This window comes from Myxocyprinus asiaticus, chromosome 36 (genome assembly GCF_019703515.2).
Source record: "Myxocyprinus asiaticus isolate MX2 ecotype Aquarium Trade chromosome 36, UBuf_Myxa_2, whole genome shotgun sequence".
NCBI lineage: Eukaryota > Metazoa > Chordata > Actinopteri > Cypriniformes > Catostomidae > Myxocyprinus > Myxocyprinus asiaticus.
Genome location: NC_059379.1, coordinates 11,834,931 through 11,854,370, shown reverse-complemented (window position 1 = coordinate 11,854,370; position 19,440 = coordinate 11,834,931). Strand labels below are relative to the sequence as shown.

The 19,440-nt window shown below is 37.4% G+C and overlaps 1 protein-coding gene across 4 annotated transcripts in view; it reads right to left on the bottom strand.

Annotated features, from left to right (window-relative positions):
- LOC127426922 (LLGL scribble cell polarity complex component 2) overlaps positions 1 to 19,440 on the bottom strand; it is a 49,181-nt gene that overhangs the window by 14,384 nt on the left and 15,357 nt on the right. For all 4 annotated transcript variants that reach the window (XM_051674078.1, XM_051674077.1, XM_051674080.1 and 1 more), the window contains 12 exons: positions 17,897 to 17,994; positions 17,295 to 17,376; positions 13,532 to 13,647; positions 12,463 to 12,621; positions 10,746 to 10,908; positions 10,479 to 10,611; positions 9,876 to 9,930; positions 5,086 to 5,240; positions 4,651 to 4,862; positions 4,322 to 4,389; positions 2,097 to 2,250; positions 1,851 to 1,955 (listed from right to left, as the gene is read on the bottom strand). In XM_051674078.1, the coding sequence (XP_051530038.1) occupies positions 1,851 to 1,955; positions 2,097 to 2,250; positions 4,322 to 4,389; positions 4,651 to 4,862; positions 5,086 to 5,240; positions 9,876 to 9,930; positions 10,479 to 10,611; positions 10,746 to 10,908; positions 12,463 to 12,621; positions 13,532 to 13,647; positions 17,295 to 17,376; positions 17,897 to 17,994 (1,500 nt within the window). The remainder of the gene's footprint in view (positions 1 to 1,850; positions 1,956 to 2,096; positions 2,251 to 4,321; positions 4,390 to 4,650; positions 4,863 to 5,085; positions 5,241 to 9,875; positions 9,931 to 10,478; positions 10,612 to 10,745; positions 10,909 to 12,462; positions 12,622 to 13,531; positions 13,648 to 17,294; positions 17,377 to 17,896; positions 17,995 to 19,440) is intronic.

Sequence of the window (19,440 nt, the reverse complement as noted above, 5' to 3'; positions counted from 1 at the left end):
ATTGAACACAAATGGAGATGCTAGGCTAACTTATTGCCATCTTTGTTGGCGAGTAATTGATGCTAGGTTTTCCATTTTTGGATAAAATATCCCTTTAAGCATTTGGCAGACACTTTTATCCAAAATGACTCGAAGTGCATTCAAAAATTAAAAAAATGTCAGTACATATGCTCTCTGAACCCCCAACTTTGGCATTGATAGTTTTATGCTCTACCAGCTAATTTACAGGAACTTTCTCTTTTTTTGTGGATTTTCTCCCCTTTTCTCCCCAGTTTGGAATGCCCAATTCCCATTGTGCTCTAAGTTCTCATGGTGGTGTAGTGACTCGCGCCTCAATCCGGTTGGATAAGGACGAATCTCAGTTGCCTCCACGTCTGAGACCGTCAATCCGTGCATCTTATCACGTGGCTTGTTGAGCGTGTTACCGTGGAGATGTAGCATGTGTGGAGGCCCACGCTATTCTTCGCGGCATCCACGCATAACTCACCATGCGCCCCACCGTGAGCGAGAACCACATTATAGCAACCACGAGGTGGTTACCCTATGTGACTCTACCCTCCCTAGCAACCGGGCCAATTTGGTTGCTTAGGGGACCTGGCTAGAGTCACTCAGCATGCCCTGGATTCGAACTCACAACTCCAGGGGTGGTAGTCAGTGTCAGTACTCGCTGAGTGACCCAGGCCCCCCAGGAACTTTCTCTTGATAGGAGTGGAAGGTAATTAAACAGTAATATCTCAGTTCTGCATTTCCTTTCAATGAACCTGTAAAGCGGCTCTACGGAATGTGTACATTTGTTTTATGATCATCCTTTACGATTGTCGATGGTGGCTTGTCAGATGCGTTCGTTGATCCGTGGGCAGGGCCGTAGCTAGTGGGGTGAAAAGTGGTAATGATTCTAGGGGCCCAAAGGTCCAGGAGGGCCCACATCAAATTTGAAACCGTATTAATTTAATAGGTAAGGGGCCCAGAGCAATATATATTCATGGGGCCCAGAATTCCTTGCTACGGCCCTGTATGTGGATAAAATCCAAGACTGACATCAACTGTCTTTTATGTCAGACACAGTATAACATATTTCTCCGCGATGACTTTGGACATGATTGATACTGCTGACTGGGTTCTTTACATTATAAATCTGTATCACTTTCTGACATCCTCATTGACACACTAAATTGAATTGATATGTGCAAAACTGTGCAAACTTTGTGCTAACGTTGCCAATCTTTTGCCTTGAAAAGTCAGTACTCAAAGGGCCACTGACAGAAATCGCAAAGGCATTAATCCGAAGTCAATAAGCATATCGGACTAAGTGATCCAAAACCAATAAATGACATAAGACAAAAAATAAATATTTTATTATCCTCAATTTTTTTTTCAGACATTAAATTATAGCAATAATTGTAGTGTGCACCCGGTTCATTTGTGTAACAGTTCAGAAACCTAAACATGTAGTTCAGTGAACAGACAAAGAGAGCTATTGATCATGAAAAGAAGCTCTTTACCAAAGCACAACTCATTTCCTAAAGGCAGATGAGGACATGATGTGTAGTGGATTGTTAATGAGCAGCTAAATCATTAGAGCTAAAAGACGAGATATCAGATAGTTTCCGTGACAGCTGGATGCACTGAAAGATAAAACATTTATAGGCCAAAATAAGCAAATAAGTCAATAATCAAATTTCTTTTCAAATAAACACTGCTCCATGAAATTATGTAAAAACTGAACAACGGTACAATTTCTGTGTCGTAACCAGTATAGAATATGTTTTATTTATGGGTGTGAACTGTGTTTGCGTTTGTCACTCCTGAAACTAGAGATACAAAGAAAAAATGTCCATATGAAAACTCACTTGTCCTGCGGTTCCAGCCACTGTCAGATATCCGCTGTATTTACACAGGTGGATCTTCTGAATGCCGAGTCGAGGGTCGTCACTATATGGGTCAAAACAGCCCACCTAATGATCATAAATAAGGAAATGAAAATCAAAGCTATAAAACCAATAATTACAAGTAACTTCCCAATCATGAAATGTTGACTTGTATCATGAAAATGTTTAGTAGTGTACGAGTCACATAGGTTTTTAGATCAGCCAAACCTTGCGGAATGGAGGCCACTCTCCCTCACTGCCCTGGTTCATGTTATCATTTGGATCAGCGTCAGTGTGAAAGACTCCAGCTGTGCTGAGCTTGTACATGGGGTAAAGACAGACCCCTGAGGCATCCCAGAAACGCACTGTGCCATCTTCATGCCTTTTTAGGAGGAAGAGGGTTACAAAAAAAACAATTAAAAGCGAAAGGTGAGATTAATCTTTCCACTGTCATTCCTTACAGGTATTGTAACGGTCTTCTTCCAATGAATTTGTGGAATTCTAAGACATACAAGACAAGGCATTGCAATGCCTAAAAGGAACAGTTCCCAAAAAAATGAAAATTCTGTCATTATTTACTCGACTGTTGTTCCAAACCCAAATGATTTTCTTTCTTCTGTGGAACACAAAAGGAAATGTTAGGTAGTTGTTCAAGCTGCCCTTTGTTTTAGTGACCATGACACATCAAGCTCCAAAATTAAAAAAAATAAAAAAAGACACTATAAAAACACACTATTATGTGTAAAGTCTAAAATTTTAATTGTTATTCACTGAAAACCTTTTCCTCCATTGTAGCTCTCATTTCTCATATATGTGCATCGATAATGGGAAACGCTATTGGTTCTCACTAGGACTGCTGTAAATTCAGTGAAATTAATGAAAAAATAAAAATAAAAAGTGTTAAAGATTTACACGAGTCATGCCCCCAGACCATAAAACAGAAAACAAACAGCATAGGACGAGGACGCGTTCTTGCGTTCAAACAAAAAGCAGGGGTCTTGAGTCATGTTTCAAACTAACTAGTTTAATTTGACACAGCTCCAAAAGTGTCCATCAGACACGTGTACATATTTGTGTCCTTTGAAAAGCCCTTATAATACAGCAAGTCTATTTCGGACAGATTGACAAATTCAATGATTGGCTCAAGTGCAATGATATGGAAATAAACAATAGCCTATATTGCCTTCTAAAGCTACTTTTAAGCTACTTTTTGTATTGCCTAATCAATTCTTTACTCATCTGCCACAACAATGTAGGTTAATGTATTTTAAATATATGAATTAATAGTTATAAATTATATTTTGAATAATTTAAATACAAATAATTGTAATTATTTAATCATTATATATTGAATTGTTTTATTATTATATTGATGTATATGGTTGAGTTTAAAACAAGTTAAGCTTAATCAGCAGCATTTGTGGCATAATGTTGATTACCACAAAAAATAATTTAGACTTGTCCCTCCTTATCTTAAAAAAATAAAATAAAAATCGAGGTTACAGTGAGGCACTTACAATGGAGGTGAATGGGGACAATTTTTGGATGGTTTAAAAGCAGAAATGTGAAGCTTATAATTTTTATAAAAGCACTTAAATTCATTAGTATGTTAAAACGCACGTACTATTTGAGCTGTAAAGTCTTTTTAAGGTTTTAGTGCTACAATATTATGATGTCATGGCAACAAATTTGTAAAATTGCAAAGAACTTAGAGAAAAGGTTAGCAAGCGATTTTATCACACTAAAATCCTGTTAACACATTGTTTACGTCGTGGCTATACTTTTGATAGAGTATTTTAATGTTTTCGGATTGGCCCCATTCACTTCCGTTGTAAGTGCCTCACTCACTGTAACCCAGATTTTTGCTTTTTACAAAGGGTCGAAATGAATTTAAGTGGTGATTAACATTATGCCACAAATGCTGTCAATTGAGCTTAACTTGAATTGAACCCAGTATATTCCTTTACTTGCGATTCATTTGATTAATTAATCGGCATATCACACAATTAATTTGATTAACCTTTTTTAATTCATTGACAGCCTTAGTTCTTAGATCTCTTGTGACGCGTCAAATTTGAACGTGTGGTCATGTGAATTCGCTCTGGATCTGTTAAATCCCTTAAAGGTAAATGTAACTTAAAATGTTGACCTCTACCACAGCTCAAATAGTTTTTCAGTTTGTTTCTCTTGTGTTCCACGGAAAAAAGTCAAACGGGTTTAGAATAATTTTGGGTGAAATATTTCTTAAACAGAACATTTTCCTTGTTATTCACATGGTTTCCATGAGATGAAAAACCCTAACTGTGTTCACTGCATCTTGAAATGTTTGATATTATGTTCATCATTATGAACAGCAGGACTTCGAACATTTTACAGCGTACAACCTTAAAAGGAAAGCAGAGCTGAAGGTGTCAGTGTATTTTGACAGCATTAGATCATACTGGTCCACTCACCCTGTCAGCAGCAGGTCTCTCTGGGGAGGGTCTGGAGCAAGATTCTGCCCTCCATTTATAGGCCAAGGCTACAAAAAGACAGACAGAGAAAGACGAGAACTGAACGGCTCGGAAGAATCAAAGTCAAAAGTTAAAGTAGTCCATGGTGCTGCCAAACAAAAACCACCACCATGACACTTGACACACTTGTGGGAGTGCTTTGAAGCCAACAGTAGTTAATATTTAACCTAACAAACAGTGCAAAGTTTTATGTGAGTAATGGAAGTATTCTTTGTGGTTTGAACACTATCTCTCGGTGTGTGTGTGTGTGTGTACGTGTAGTTATGTACCTTCTTAGAGTAGTGAGTGTTTTGCTGGGCTCCGGCCACCTGCACTCTCTCCCACAGTTTGAGTGGGATGGAGGAGACGTGGTGAGAGCATGTGATAGCTGAACAGTGTAATGGCACCAGGTAGGGCGTCTGGATGACGGGCCAACCTTCAGTCTGTAGATCCACAACCACCAGCTCCTCCTCCACCAAAACCACAAGAGCACTGGGGTCACCTACAATATACACACACACACATTTACAAAGCTCAGAGGAAACCACCACCTGAGGTTGTTTGAATGATTGCTATCCGTCTCAAATACGTTTTGGAGGTGATTTACAGTACACTTGGTCTTTTCATGGCTGGATAGCTATCCGGTCTGTAAACCTGCATCAAGTGACCATGTGTAAATACCTCCTTAGAGAGGAGAAGAGCAGGATGAGTCTCAAAGTCTTTACCTTTGTGTTGCTCCCCCTCACAAATGACGAAGAAGTCGATAATGCGGGAGGTGAAATCTAGCGCCTCGTGGGTTTTGCTGTGGATGACGGAGATGCAATGTCTGTCCCCGTAACTAGCCCTTGGCATCCCTCCACTGAAGATGAGGAATGGGGGACTGAAAGGACAGAAGACTAGTCTTTACATCAACATTTGAACACCTTTTAAACAAGTGACGGATTTGGCAGAATCATGGGTGGTGGTGGCTGAGTGGTTAAAGATCTGTTGAAGTAGCACAAAGGTTGTAGGTTCAAAGCCAGAAGGAAAGTTATTGGCCCTCTACTGTTGTGCCCTTGACTTTAGCACTAAAATGAATGTTGTTCCAGGGGGACTTTCTTACTGCAAGTCACTTTGGATAAAAAAAAAAAAAAAGTGTCTTCTAAATCAAGGGTTTTCAAAATTTTTGACACCCAAATATGACAATCACCTTGCGATGGACCCCCTCCTAAAATATATATAGATAGCCATTTATTTTTTGTGTACAAAGACCAGAGAAAAATTATAATATAAATTATTTTAAAGAAAATGTAAATAATTAGTTTTAATATTGTTACTGTACTAAAGCCAAAATAAATTAAATTATTATCTGCAGGAAATGGGAAGCAGCATCGGCACCATTGTTATAAACCGCCAATATAAACCATATGTGTTTCATACAAGCAAAAACCAATGTTTTATTTATAATAAATTATGTTGTTTATTCCGTTGTATTAAGTTTGTAATAACTTTTCTATGCGTAACACAAAGAAATACCTACCAAAATAAATTAAATCCAGAAAAGTAAAGCTTGACGGATATAATAATTCATATAAACCATAATATTTTAAATGTGAGTTCTATTGTTTAGAAATGCAAAAACAAAAGTGCAAAAATGGTTTAGAGTTGCAAAAATAAATAAATAAATATCACCATGTTATTTTGGATATTTTTATCTTGTATTTATCTTTTATTGTGGTTCTTAAAATTTTGGCCTGTCATGCGTTCAACAGATCCAATCCCTGTTCAATGGAAACTATTTATTGTTAGGACAGTAAAATAGCTTTTGTACCTCTTTGAAATTGTTTTAAAGCAAAACAGGGATCTGATAAGTGGTAAAATATCGGTATCTGCCTATAGTTTCTTTGTTAAAATCTGTATTGTATCGGCCAAAAATGTTCTTACAGTGCATCCCTAATTATCTAGAAAATATACTTTTGAAGTTCATTGACACATCTTTTCTACCTAATAGAGCGCAACAGTCTGGTTCCGGAAGTAAAAATCCCATTAATCTTTTTTCATAGACAAATTGATTTTCATCGATAACTTTTAAACATTTCAAGACAGAACTATCTTTAGTTCTGAGTTGTTCAGTGATGGTATATGCTTATGTTGAAGCCATCCATCTGCGTTATTTCGACTTCATTGCTTAAAAATTGTGTTTGATAACAGGATTCATGGTACACAACTACCCACGGTACAGCAGAGAGCACTTCCCCAATCAGAGAACCGCTGCCAACAAAGCCCGTGAAATCAGCCTCAGAGCGACTGCCTACTCCCATGATGCACTGTGAGTGATGTAATCGAGATGGTCTCCCTTCACCCTTAAACAACATTTCTATTTGTATATATCAGAATATTTCGCAATAAATGTTAAATATATTGTCTCTATATTTCTAATCAATAACCTAAAATCAATATTTTTATATATTCCCTTAAAACAAAATTTAAATTACATAATTCGCAATGCTTCATGGGATTGTAGTTTGTGCCCTCGTGAAAGACGGTAAGTAAACTGCCTTGTACCTTTATCTTTTTGTCCAATTTTCAAATACATTTCTGCAGGGACAAGTCCCCCTCCATAATCAGATATGGCCAGATTGTTCCCCCCAATAATTGATATATTTGTTGCTGTTCTGCTGCAGTTCATTATGCTTTGTCATTAAGTTGTTGCAGGAATAACAATCTGGTTAAAAAAAAGTTATATTTGTACTGCTCTCAGTAGTCTAACACCGCTCATCAATGTCGTATGAGACAGCCAATCAAATCGATGAAGGCAGGAAGTTTAAGATGCTAAGCGGGAACCTTGTAGATTATTTATATTCCAGCGCTACGCAGCAACAAGCAGTTCAGGTTAAGAGTGTTCATGTCATGTGAGATGTAATATTTAAATAAACATGCAATATTTGACCGCTGTTTAATGATTGATATGTTGTACCGACCAACATTAATTTCCAAGGGTGCAAACTATTTACCATTTGGTGAAATTCGCCATTTTGAATTTAAAATATGTCATTACAGTCTGTGATTCGTATGTCATTCATAATTGTGAATGTGAAAACATTAACGAAGTAGTTTTCAGCGAATCAGGCTTAAGGCAAAGAGCAAATGTGTGTATATTGTAAAGGAACAATGAATATGGTAATCTGGCAGGATTCTGAAGTAGCTTTTTAGAAAATTCACTTGACATTGTCTAAAATAGTGATCTATAAATCACAAAGTAGAGCGTTATCACCCAGATCTGAACTAGAACATGGTAAGACCTGATTTGTGACTTCTATATGACAGTGTCATATATTCTTAATGCAAATATTATTAGGTAATCATTAGGTAAGATTTTCTAAATAATTTCTTTATGACTTTAATTCTGAATTTTGTACAGCATCTCCCAAGAGTCTACTTTGAAAAGAGACCATTTTATTTTGAATATGTCTAGTCAGGTTTGTGCTCAAAAAATGAGCCACCAGTTAAAGGAGTAGTTCACCTAAAAATGTACTTTTACTCACTCATTTACTCACCCTTATGTTGTTCAAAACCCATATGCGGTTACTTTTAATTGGAACTTACAAATAGATATTTTAAGCAGCTCTATTCCATAGAATAACAGTTTATAGTGAGCAGGAGCTGTCAAGCTTCATAAAGGGCAAATACTATAAATTGTTATTAAAGGTTCAGTATAAAGACATCATAACAGTAGTCCATATAACAAGTGCACTATATTCCAAGCTTTCTGGGGCCATACAACAGCTTTGTGCTGTATGGACTACTTTTATGGTATTTTTATGATTTTTTTTTTTCCCTTCTTTGGACCTTGACAGCAGTGTGAACAGTTCACTATGAACTGTTTTTGTATGGAAAAGAGCAGCCTAAGGATTATTATTTATTTAAATTTTTTTCCCCTCCCCTTTTCTACCGAATCTGGAATGCCCAATTCACAATGCGCTCTAAGTCCTCATGGTAGCGTAGTTACTCGACTCAATCCGGGTGGCGGAGGACGAATCTCAGTTGCCTCTGCGTCTGAGACAGTCAATCCGCGCATCTTATCACATGGCTTGAGCGCGTTACCGCGGAGAAGTAGCGCGTGTGGAGGCCCACGTTATTCTCCGCGGCATCCACGCACAACTCACCACGTGCCCCACCGAGAGCGAGAACCCCATTATAGCAACCACGAGGAGGTTACCCCATGTGACTCTACCCTCCCTTGCAACTGGACCAATTTGGTTGCTTAGGAGACCTGGATGGAGTCACTCAGCACGCCCTGGATTCGAACTCGTGACTCGGGGTTCAATACTCGCTGAGCTACCCAGGCCCCAGCATTAAAATTCTTGAAGAAAATATTGTGTTAAGATTCTACTGGGAGGAAAAAACAATGAGGGACAACTTGAGGGCAATAAATAATTTTGTGTATTTTCTTTTTGCTAGCCAGCTGACATAGTCATGTCATTTTACAGATTCATCAATGATGAAAAGAAATTCTAATTTTATTCATATTTTCTTTGAGACAGCACAAAAAAGAAAAGATGACTGAAACAGGCAAATTGCTAGCAATGCAGACACAGTGTTTGTCTTGTACTGTGTGAACTTACATGTATCTTCTACAAACAAAATATAATATTTGGGCCTTTATCGCATTTTAAGCCTATATTCAGAAACGTATTGCATCAGCGCCTTTACTATATTAAAGGACCAAAGAGGAATATTATATTTGTGACCTCAAAACCCACGAACCCCCACCGCCAAAATGGTTTGTTCCCCCCCAGTGTTCAAGACATGGTTACGGACTTGCTTTTTTGTCTCAAAACAAAGTTTGTAATGTTGTGATTCACTTCGGAGGTGGTTGGTTTGGTTCATGGCTTAGAACCCTTTTATGGAGGAATTTATGAAAAGCCAATGGAAAAAAATACTTCCGGAACCCAAACACTGAATAAATGGGCGGGGCACTGTTGCACTCTATAATTGAGTAATGTTACATGTATAAACCTGAAGAGAAACATTTCCATTAAACTGAAATGGCAATAATGCCAAAATCAGTAAATACCGTTTTTTTTTTTTTTTTTTTACATTTATGAATACTTTCTCAGAAATTTTCTACGGACCCCCTAGCACCCCTTCACGGACCCGAGTTTGAAAACCCCTGTTCTAAATGACAAATAAAAACTACAAAATTCCCCTTGGCTTTTCCAGAACTTTCCAAATTAGCAACTTAAAAAAAAAATCACATGAGTGTGAGTGAAGCAGAACATGGGAAACGAAGGGGCAGTGTTATAAATTAGGCTTGAGTTTAGGCTTTAAAAAAATACCAAATGGAGGATTTGAAGGTTGAGTGGAAAATATGAACCTCAGTGGGAGGTGTAAATATTAACCAGACAGTATGAGTCATAGTGAAGCACTCTGGGTTAATGACACCTCAAGCAAACACACCTGTTCCAGCATCAGTTAGGGAGACTATGAAAACACACACAGAGTACTGTCTAATAAAATAATTCACAAGACTCACCCTTGTCTTGTCGGCAGCTGTATAATTTTGGATATAGCCTTGCAGGGGAAGGCTCCTGTACAGAGAAATTGTTCATTTGAGGAAGTGATGACCAGCAGTTTGGTATGAAATACTTTAGAATTGAAAAACTCTGTTACAAAACGTAGTAAACTGCCTAACTAGACAGAATTTTAAGGCTTAATTGGGTAAATGTGAAGCCAAATTCTAAGGCAGCATCACATGTATACTATGTAAAGAAGGCAAGCCCGATGAGCATGAAAAAATTAATCCACAATGGCAATTGAGAAACTATTATAAATAAATTTCATTCAATACTGAAAAGTATTGATAAAACTATTTAAATGTACTTACACATGGCCTAGTTTAACATCATGTTAACATCAAACTCTATTTATAATCAACTCAAGTCTCATGTGCTTCTCACGAGAAAGTGGTATGTGTGTGGCGCATGTTGTTGTCGCCAATGTAGAATGTTCCATATCATTTACTTGTGAGGTTTCATGACGGTTAGGGTTCTCACAAAGGTAGCTGCCTATGTAGGCTTCGGAGCAGAGCAACATTTTGTCAAAGTAAATTCAAAGTCATCCCAATTACGGGTCTCACCATACGGCGTCTCTTGTTTTTCAGGCTCTGTTTGTGGATCCTCCCCAGTCACTGTCCAGTGGCAGTAGCTTCCGTCACTATGAGAACTGAGAATGTTCCCTCCATCCTCCATCCAAAAAACACTCTCCAGTTGCTGCAGGAAAGACAATTAGAGACAATTACAGGCCTCTTCTTTGAACTGACATTAACACGATGTCTGCTTGTCTGTTGTGTTACAGTGCTTAAATGACAACCAAATAAGTTTTTTCTCGCCCCGTTATACAGTACCTGTGTGCTCAGGAAGTGTTGGATACTACGCCGGCGATCCAGATCCCAGAGAACCATGAGGCCTCGGCTGTAGCCAATCAGCACCTGCCGTGTGTTGAGCGGGTTCTCATGCAGGGCCTCCACACACTCCAGGTTCCTGCGGCCAACGTAGTCCTCCGGAACTCTGGGAAAGTGGAGGAAAACAGATCAACGATCTCAAAGGGCAAATGTAAAGTCGTCTCAGGCATGTGATATTGTTGCATAATGTCATTCCACAGAAACTATGTGAAGAATGTGAGCCATGTGTACATAGGCAAAATGAAATGAGAGGTTCTAGAACTGAGGGATATATACAAGTGCACAGATCAAAGAAATGTCTATTAAAATGCAAATGTAAGTTCATCCCTTCAGAGACTGTCTTCATATGTAAAGTAACCAAATATTTACTCATTTTAACAATATTTTGTGGAAGATGAGGTAAGAACTTGAATTAGTTTATCAGACACTACTGCATTTTAAAGGAATGGATCACCCAAAAATGAAAATTCTCTCATCCTCATGCCATCCCAGATGTGTATGACTTACTTTCTTCTGCAGAACACAGAAGAATATTTTTAGAAGAATATCTCAGCTCTGTTGATCCATACAATGCAAGTGAATAGTGGCAAGAATTTTGAAGCTTCAAAAAGAACATAAAGGCACCATTAAAGTAATCAATTTGAATCCAGTGGTTTAATCAATGTCTTCTGAAGTAATCCAGTTGGTTTCGGGTGAGAACAGACCAAATATAACTCCTTTTTCATTGTACAGCTTACCATTGCAGTCTCTAGGCATGACCATGATTTCAAGCTTGATTACACTAAATCGTAATCGAGCTTGAAATCATGATCGCCAAGGAGACTGCTGTCAAGATCTACAGTGAAAAATTAGTTACATTCTGATCTGTTCTCATTCAAAACTGATTTGATCGCTTCAGAAGACATTGATTAACCCACTGGAGTCGTATGGATTACTTTAATGCTGCCGTTATATGCTTTTTTTAGCTTCAAATGTCTGGCCACCATTCACTTGCACTGAATGGACCAACAGAGCTAAGATATTCTTCTATAAATATTCTCTGTGTTCTGCAGAAGTCAGTCATACACATCTGGGATGGCATGAGGGTGAGTAAATGATGAGAACATTTTAATTTGTGTGAACTATTCCTTTATGGTAAAATGCAAAAATATGTGCACTTTCTGAATCTCTGTGCCACTAGCATCACCAAACAGAATTGCTAAAATAATTACTGTTTTCAAAAGGTCTCCAGAACATTCCCCGTCTACCATTGGTCACAAAACAAACAGTTTCCCCCAAAGTCACACCATTGGTTGAGCCAATGTTACTGTGTCAGGCTTGTTCAGATGCTCAAATAAACAGAACAATGTTTTGATAGTGCCCCAGGGCCAGTGTTTGCACTTTTTGGGGAAAATAAACCTACAAATGGTTTACTCTAGTAAGTTGTCTCTGCATATTAAACTGGAAAAAGGAGGTGAAAGGTATTTTAACATCCAAAAAAATTACACCTTTAAACGTACAAAGCCAGCAGAAGAAATAATTGCTTTACATTAATAAATCTATTTATTGCATTTCCATCTGTTATTTAATGGCATGAATACCCAATATTAAGGTAAGAATGTTTCTTGTAGCTGGGTTGGTTTTGCATGCATTCATAAGTGGAAGTTATGTGATGCCTCACCTGCTCTGTACATCCTCCACGCTGATGTTGTTCTCTTCCAGCTCTCTGAAGCCTGGCACCTCTACCACAAACACGTGCCCTGCCTCTGTGCCCAGCAGCAGCAGCTCACCCGAAGAGTGTGCAAGGACAGCTGTGATCCGTGTTACGCTGGGAGGGGCACTGCCAGTGATTGAAATCACAAGAGGTCAAACTGAATGTAAGTGACTGGCTTTCTATACCAGTAACCCTTAGATTAGATTTCCTACTATGATTTATAACTAGTAGTTATAGTATAGTTATAGTATAGTAGTTATTTATAACTATTTTTATAGTTCAGTTACTTTAGAAATATTGGTAACACTTTCCTTGAAGCCTTTGAATACAATTAATTACATTAGTTATATTTAACGCATTACCAATGGTATTCATAACGCTTTAAAATAAACATTGTAATGTATTTTATCTTTTCATAAATAATCATAGCCACAGTTATGAAACTGACCTACTTATGGTTACACTTCTAAGGAGTATAATGCATTATAACTTTTGATTAAAGGAATGGCACATGAAATGGGGCATTGAACTTGTGAGGGTGCATCTTACTCTTTGAAGGTATAACTAAAAAAAGACTTTATAATGTACTGCATCATGAGGGGCTACCCAGTATGATGCAACAAAAATAGAAACCAAGTGATTGTTGTTTTTCTGTACAGTTTTTGTCTCGCTTTATCATGTTGCACCTGGTTTGATCATGGCGTTATAATGCATTATAAAGCTATACAGAATTCACATTAAGTGTTACAAAACATCTTTTGAACACCTATAGCAAAGTCATTCATGCGCTGATAGGATATGATACCAGATTGCAAGCAGCTATTTTGATTCATGGAGGTCAGCTGAGAGTTTATGTACACGTTTAAGGATTCAGATCAGCAGTGAGTATCAGTCATGTCTGAGTGAGTGTGAGTCAGTGCTCATGCTTAATACTTTGACTGGTTGGTTAGGTGTGTGTACACGTCCTAGTGAATTCAAGACATCTTAAATAAATATCAGATTGAGGCAAGTCTGTAGGTGTGTGTTTACGACTCACCCAGGTGGACCAGAAAGAGTGAAACGTCCTATCTCAAGCAGCTCAGACATGCTGTTATGGGCCTGAAGTGTCCACATATGCAGACTGTTGTCATCCAGCAAAGTGACTAACTCAACCTGCAAAAAGCACAGACAGAAATCAGAATTGGCTAAAAGCAATTATGATGAATTTTATGAATTCATCTTATACTCCCATGCTCAGCTTTGTGAAAGGTGAAATAAGAAGTTACTGATGTTTAAATTCAAGTATAGGACTGGGTATTGACACAGATTTCCCCATTGATTTGATTTAGATTCATTGGTGTACATTTCAGCAATATAGAACATTTTGCTTGCATTTAAGAGAAATTATCTCTCGGCTAATGCTAGCATTTATACAGGGGACCTTCCTACTTGTTGAAAATATTAACTCTGCAAAGTTATTTTATCATTAGTTTTTACAATTTTGATCACATTTTATATTTTTCAAGTTTTTATATTGCAACCTGATTGAGTCAAAAGATTAGTCTCAAAGTTTCATCTGATTCGCCATTAAAAAATGTGAGCTGTTAAACACAATGACCACTGACGTGCACTACAGCAATATTTATTTACAGTTGAAGTCAGAAGTTTACATACATCTTAGCCAAATACATTTAAACTCAGTTTTTCACAGTTTCTGATATTTAATCGTAGAAAACATTCCTTGTCTTTATTTTAAGAATGTGAAATGTCAGAATAATAGTAGAGAGAACGATTTAATTCAGCTTTTATTTCTTTCATCACATTCCCAGTAGGTCAGAAGTTTACATACAATTTGTTAGTATTTGGTAGCATTGCCTTTAAATCGTTTAACTTGGGTCAAACGTTTTAGGTAGCCTTCCACAAGCTTCTCACAATAAGTTACTGGAATTTTGGCCCATTCCTCCAGACAGAACTGGTGTAACTGAGTCAGGTTTATAGGCCTCCTTGCTAGCACACGCTTTTTCAGTTCTGCCCACAAATTTTCTATCGGACTGAGGTCAGGGCTTTGTGATGGCCACTCCAATACCTTGACTTTGTTGTCCTTAAGCCATTTTGTCACAACTTTGGAGGTATGCTTGTGTCATTGTCCATCCGGAAGACCCATTTGCGACCGAGCTTTAACTTCCTGGCTGATGTCTTGAGATGTTGCTTCAATATATCCACATAATTTTCCTTCCTCATGATGACATCTATTTTGTGAAGTGTACCAGTCCCTCCTGCAGCAAAGCACCCCCATAACATGATGATGCCACCCCCATGCTTCACGGTTGGGATGGTTTTCTACGGCTTGCAAGCCTCACCCTTTTTCCTCCAAACATAATGGTCATTATGGCCAAACAGTTTAATTTTTGTTTCATTAGACCAGAGGATATTTCTCTTTGCCCCCATGTGCACTTCCAAACTGTAGTCTGGCTTTTTTTTTTTTGAAGGGTGGTTTTGGAGCAGTGGCTTCTTCATTGCTGAGCAGCCTTTCAGGTTATGTTGATATAGGACTAATTTTACTGTGGATATACATACTTGTCTACATGTTTCCTCCAGCATCTTCACAAGGTCCTTTGCTGTTGTTCTGGGATTTATTTGCACTTTTCGCACCAAACAACGTTCATCTCTAGGAGACCGAATGCGTCTCCTTCCTGAGTGGTGTGATGGCTGCGTGGTCCCATGGTGTTTATACTTGCACGTGGTACCTTCAGTTTGAAAATTGCTCCCAAGGATGAACCAGACTTGTGGAGGTCCACAATTTTTTTTCTGAATTCTTCTGATTTTCCCATGATGTCAAGCAAAGTGGCACGGAGTTTGAAGACAGGCCTTAAAATACATCCACAGGTACACCTCCAATTCATTACACCTCCTATCAGAAGCTAATTGTCTAAAGGCTTGACATCATTTTCTGGAATTTTCCAAGCTGCTTAAAGGCACAGTTAACTTAATGTATGTAAACATCTGACCCACTGGAATTGTGATAGTCAATTAAAAGTGAAACAAGCTATCTATAAACAATTGTTGAAAAAATGTATGTCCTAAACGACTTGCCAAAACTATAGTTTGCTAATATTAAATGTGGATTGGTTAAAAAATTAGTTTTAGTGACTTCAACCTAAGTGTATGTAAACTTCTGACTTCAACTGTATATATTGTGTTAGGATGAAAATAAGGTGCATTTCGAACTGTTCTGAGGCCAGTGCAGACAGACAGCACACTGGTGAAGTCATTCACTAAATAGGGAGCAAGGGAGCATCCTATAGCTTTTCTATGCAGCCAAGTGCATTCACTCCTAACATCCGACCAAAAGTTTCAGGCTGCAGATGATGTTTGGACCACTCAACATGGTTGGCAGGCATGGGACAATGGTAATTAGTACAATTCAGAATTTATAATGTATGATTTTATTTTAACATGGTTGGCAGTGATTGGACAATGCTGGCTATTACTTGCATCAGAATTAATTATGATAATGTATGATTGGTAAAATGCTTCAGCACTGGCTATCACTTGTTTGTTTGACAGTGCACAGAGAGAACATTGAGATTTTGTTGCCAAAGAATAAAAAAAAACTTTGTAACAAGTCAAATCAAGTCAAATATGTTTTTATTTGTAAAGTTTTTTTATTTGTGCTTTTTCCCAATATAAATTTTTCCAAAGCAGCTTTACAGAAAATCAGCTGTAATGTCTGTAAAGTCTCAAAATCATGAATAACCAACACTCCTGAAAACATAAAATAATTTAATGAAAAAAGTCTTTCAATAGCTTGGTATTATTTACAATTTCACAACTTAGTTCTGCTGTCCGCATATGAGGACATCCATTTTTAGGACAACTATTTGCTCTAAAAAATATATATATATACACACAAATATATATAGACACATTGGGGTCTCAGGAGGTTTAAATGTCCAAATTCCATCCATCAATAAATATGATGTCTTGAATGTGCATTTATTATATTGCATATATACATTTTGTTACATGATAGTTTACATGCATAATTTGTACTATTTGCAAATATTTACATTGATATGTAGAACAAGTGCTAAAACGGTACTGTCTCTTTAAGAATAGTGGCAGTTCAACAAGAGAAGTGTTTTGGATGAGTATGCACACGTAGATGAAAGCAATTGCACAGTTTCTTTTCCACACCTGTGCTATTGTGTAATTAATACTAATATTGTTTTTTTTTTTTTTTTGACAACTGACACTAACAAACATACAGGAAATTAAAAGATAAATTTTTCAACAAAAATTGATTGCTGATCTCAACTTTGGACACACATTACACTGAAGGATTCGAACCAAACTTTTACTCTCAACAGGCAGTGAAAGGATCTCGGTGCTAAACTTCTTCACACTAAGTGAAATTTGAACATTTACCAGCCAGTGGATATTCACACATATCTGGATCATTCAAATTAACCCCTACTCAAGGAAATTTATAAAAACCACGATTTGATTTAAGGCTGGGTGGTATGACTATACATACCATGCAATGGTAGACATGTGTCAACCGGTATAGATTTTGTAACACCATTTAGACCATGGGCCAAGGATTTGGTTAAACCACCCACCCCTAATTTGAATATATACATGTCACTCAGCAAGTCAAGGTGCAATGCGCAATGTCTTGAAACAGCATCTCAACCTCGCCCCAAACCAGTGATGCTTCACCAAATAACAAATCCCAAAGATCAGGAATGAAATCTAAATTACTATGAAAAAATTCAGGTAAGATCAAAAGGCGGTAGGATTAAAGTTCAAAGGTGTACCTGGTTTGGCATGAAGTGCACCTGTGTAACTGCCGCATTCTCGTCATGAAGCCCCATAAACTCCACACCTGGAGCTCCATACCTGAGAACTGGATAAGGAAGTACACACAGCCACTCAAATAGCACAGTTTGAAATAGAATTCAAATATACAGTTTAGCAGTCATACAAAAACATCTGACAGCAGAATGCCGCAATGAACCAATCAGACTCAAGTATTCTAGCAATGAATAAGATTAAATAGCAGGCACTTAACATGGGCCACATCCCAGATTATTAATTTCTATTTCCTCTCCTGTAAATGACTAACAGAGGTAATTACGCAACAGTATGGGAACATGCATTCTCAGTGTTGCACACTTATATAAACTGTTCCGCCTTCCAGAGTACCTGCATGATGGGTGTGTACTCTTTCTCCACTACAACTAACATGAGATCAGATACCGGAATTCTCTGTACATCACAATATCACAGTTTACTCACTTTGCCCTGGGGATTCAGAGAAAGCGGAATGGAATGTGACCAATCAGAATTGTTCAAGTGTAATTCAACACAAAACAGATCAAATAAAGTGTGTAAATGTGTACTGGTTGTAGATGGATACAGTTTGATGGCTCCTGATCTGGTACCGATGGCCAGGAGCTCCAGGCTGGGGCTGAATCCCAGAGCGCTGGGCTGATGGGGGAAGCCATGTTCTACAGTCTAAAGCAGAGAGGAGAGAAATGCATGTGAGATATTAATAACATTTACACAGGTTATGTTCCAAAATCTAGAAAGCTGCCTGAGTAGGCAGCCTTTTAAGGCATTATAGGCACACTTCCATTGCATGTATTCTTTGAAGAGAAGGCAATCCCTGTACTGAATTGCAAGGAGCTTTTGCCATTCACTTCAATCAAATAAAAAAGGACTATATCACCCAATATTTGGGTGTGTGCTATGTATTTTCTTTATGGCTGTCAATTTAATGTGTTAATTCAGTGCGATTAACTATATAAAAATAATTTTTATTAACAATAACAAAAATGTTAATCATGTCCACAAGTTCAACTGCAAAAAGGATTGCTGTGGACTGCAGGCCAATGATAGGCTTATGTTCAATGATATGGAAATAAACAATATATTGCCTTATAAAGCCACTTTTTATATTGCTTAATCAATATAGTACTTGTCTGTCACAATAATGTAATCTAATGTATTTTAATTATTATATTATTTAAATGTTAGAATTTATAATAATTTAATTATTAGATATTGAATAATGTTTGTTGTTTTTTTTTTATTGGGGGGGGGGGGCCTTCACTGCAAATATTGACATATGCCATTAATTGCTATTAATTTGCTTAACCAGCATATCATGTTGTTAATTCAATAAAAAATGTTAATTAATTGACAGCCCTAATTTTTGTGCTTATTTGATTATCACGTCTCTTGGGTTAGCAACATGCTAACACCAAACTCTTACTGAAATTAACTGTGAGCTTGGTATAAGGAGCGCTATTTGTGTCGAGCATGGAATTGCTGCCTTTACAGAACATTCAAAATCAGTCACTTGTGAGCAGAGATCAAAATTAACATTCGCCAAGCACCAAAGGAGAGTAGAGTAATTATTTGCTTTGGTGAGTAAATAAAACTGAGCTACTTGATAATGCCCAGTCTCTTCACAAAGAAATGCAACATAATACACGTCAAACTGTAAGAATTATAGTTGGACGCTCTCTAAAGTTAGTGTTGAGCTATTCAAATCAAAGACATTCTAACAGCTTACGGTGGAAAATGTATTATAAAAAGTTTGGTTTTTTTTCCCTTCAGAAATCCATGTGGTTACACATGTAATACTCCTTGCATTAAGCCACCAAAGCAAAAATATGACAAGTAAAATCACGATTTCTCTATGTTTTCTATAAGGTGTTGTTTCACAGAGTGGAGACCAGCTCTCAGGTGACACAGTGACCTGAGGTATTTGTTACTAATATGCAAAGAAGAAAACCCCTGCTAAAACCTATTTTACATAAAGACAAAAAAGACCAATAAGAAATATTTATCGCTGCTAAAAGTGATAGAAATATTTATTGAAGAACAGTTGTGTCTGACATGACATTTGTTTAACTGTAATTCAGAATTTGCTGGTAAAAGGTAGGGATGTGCACA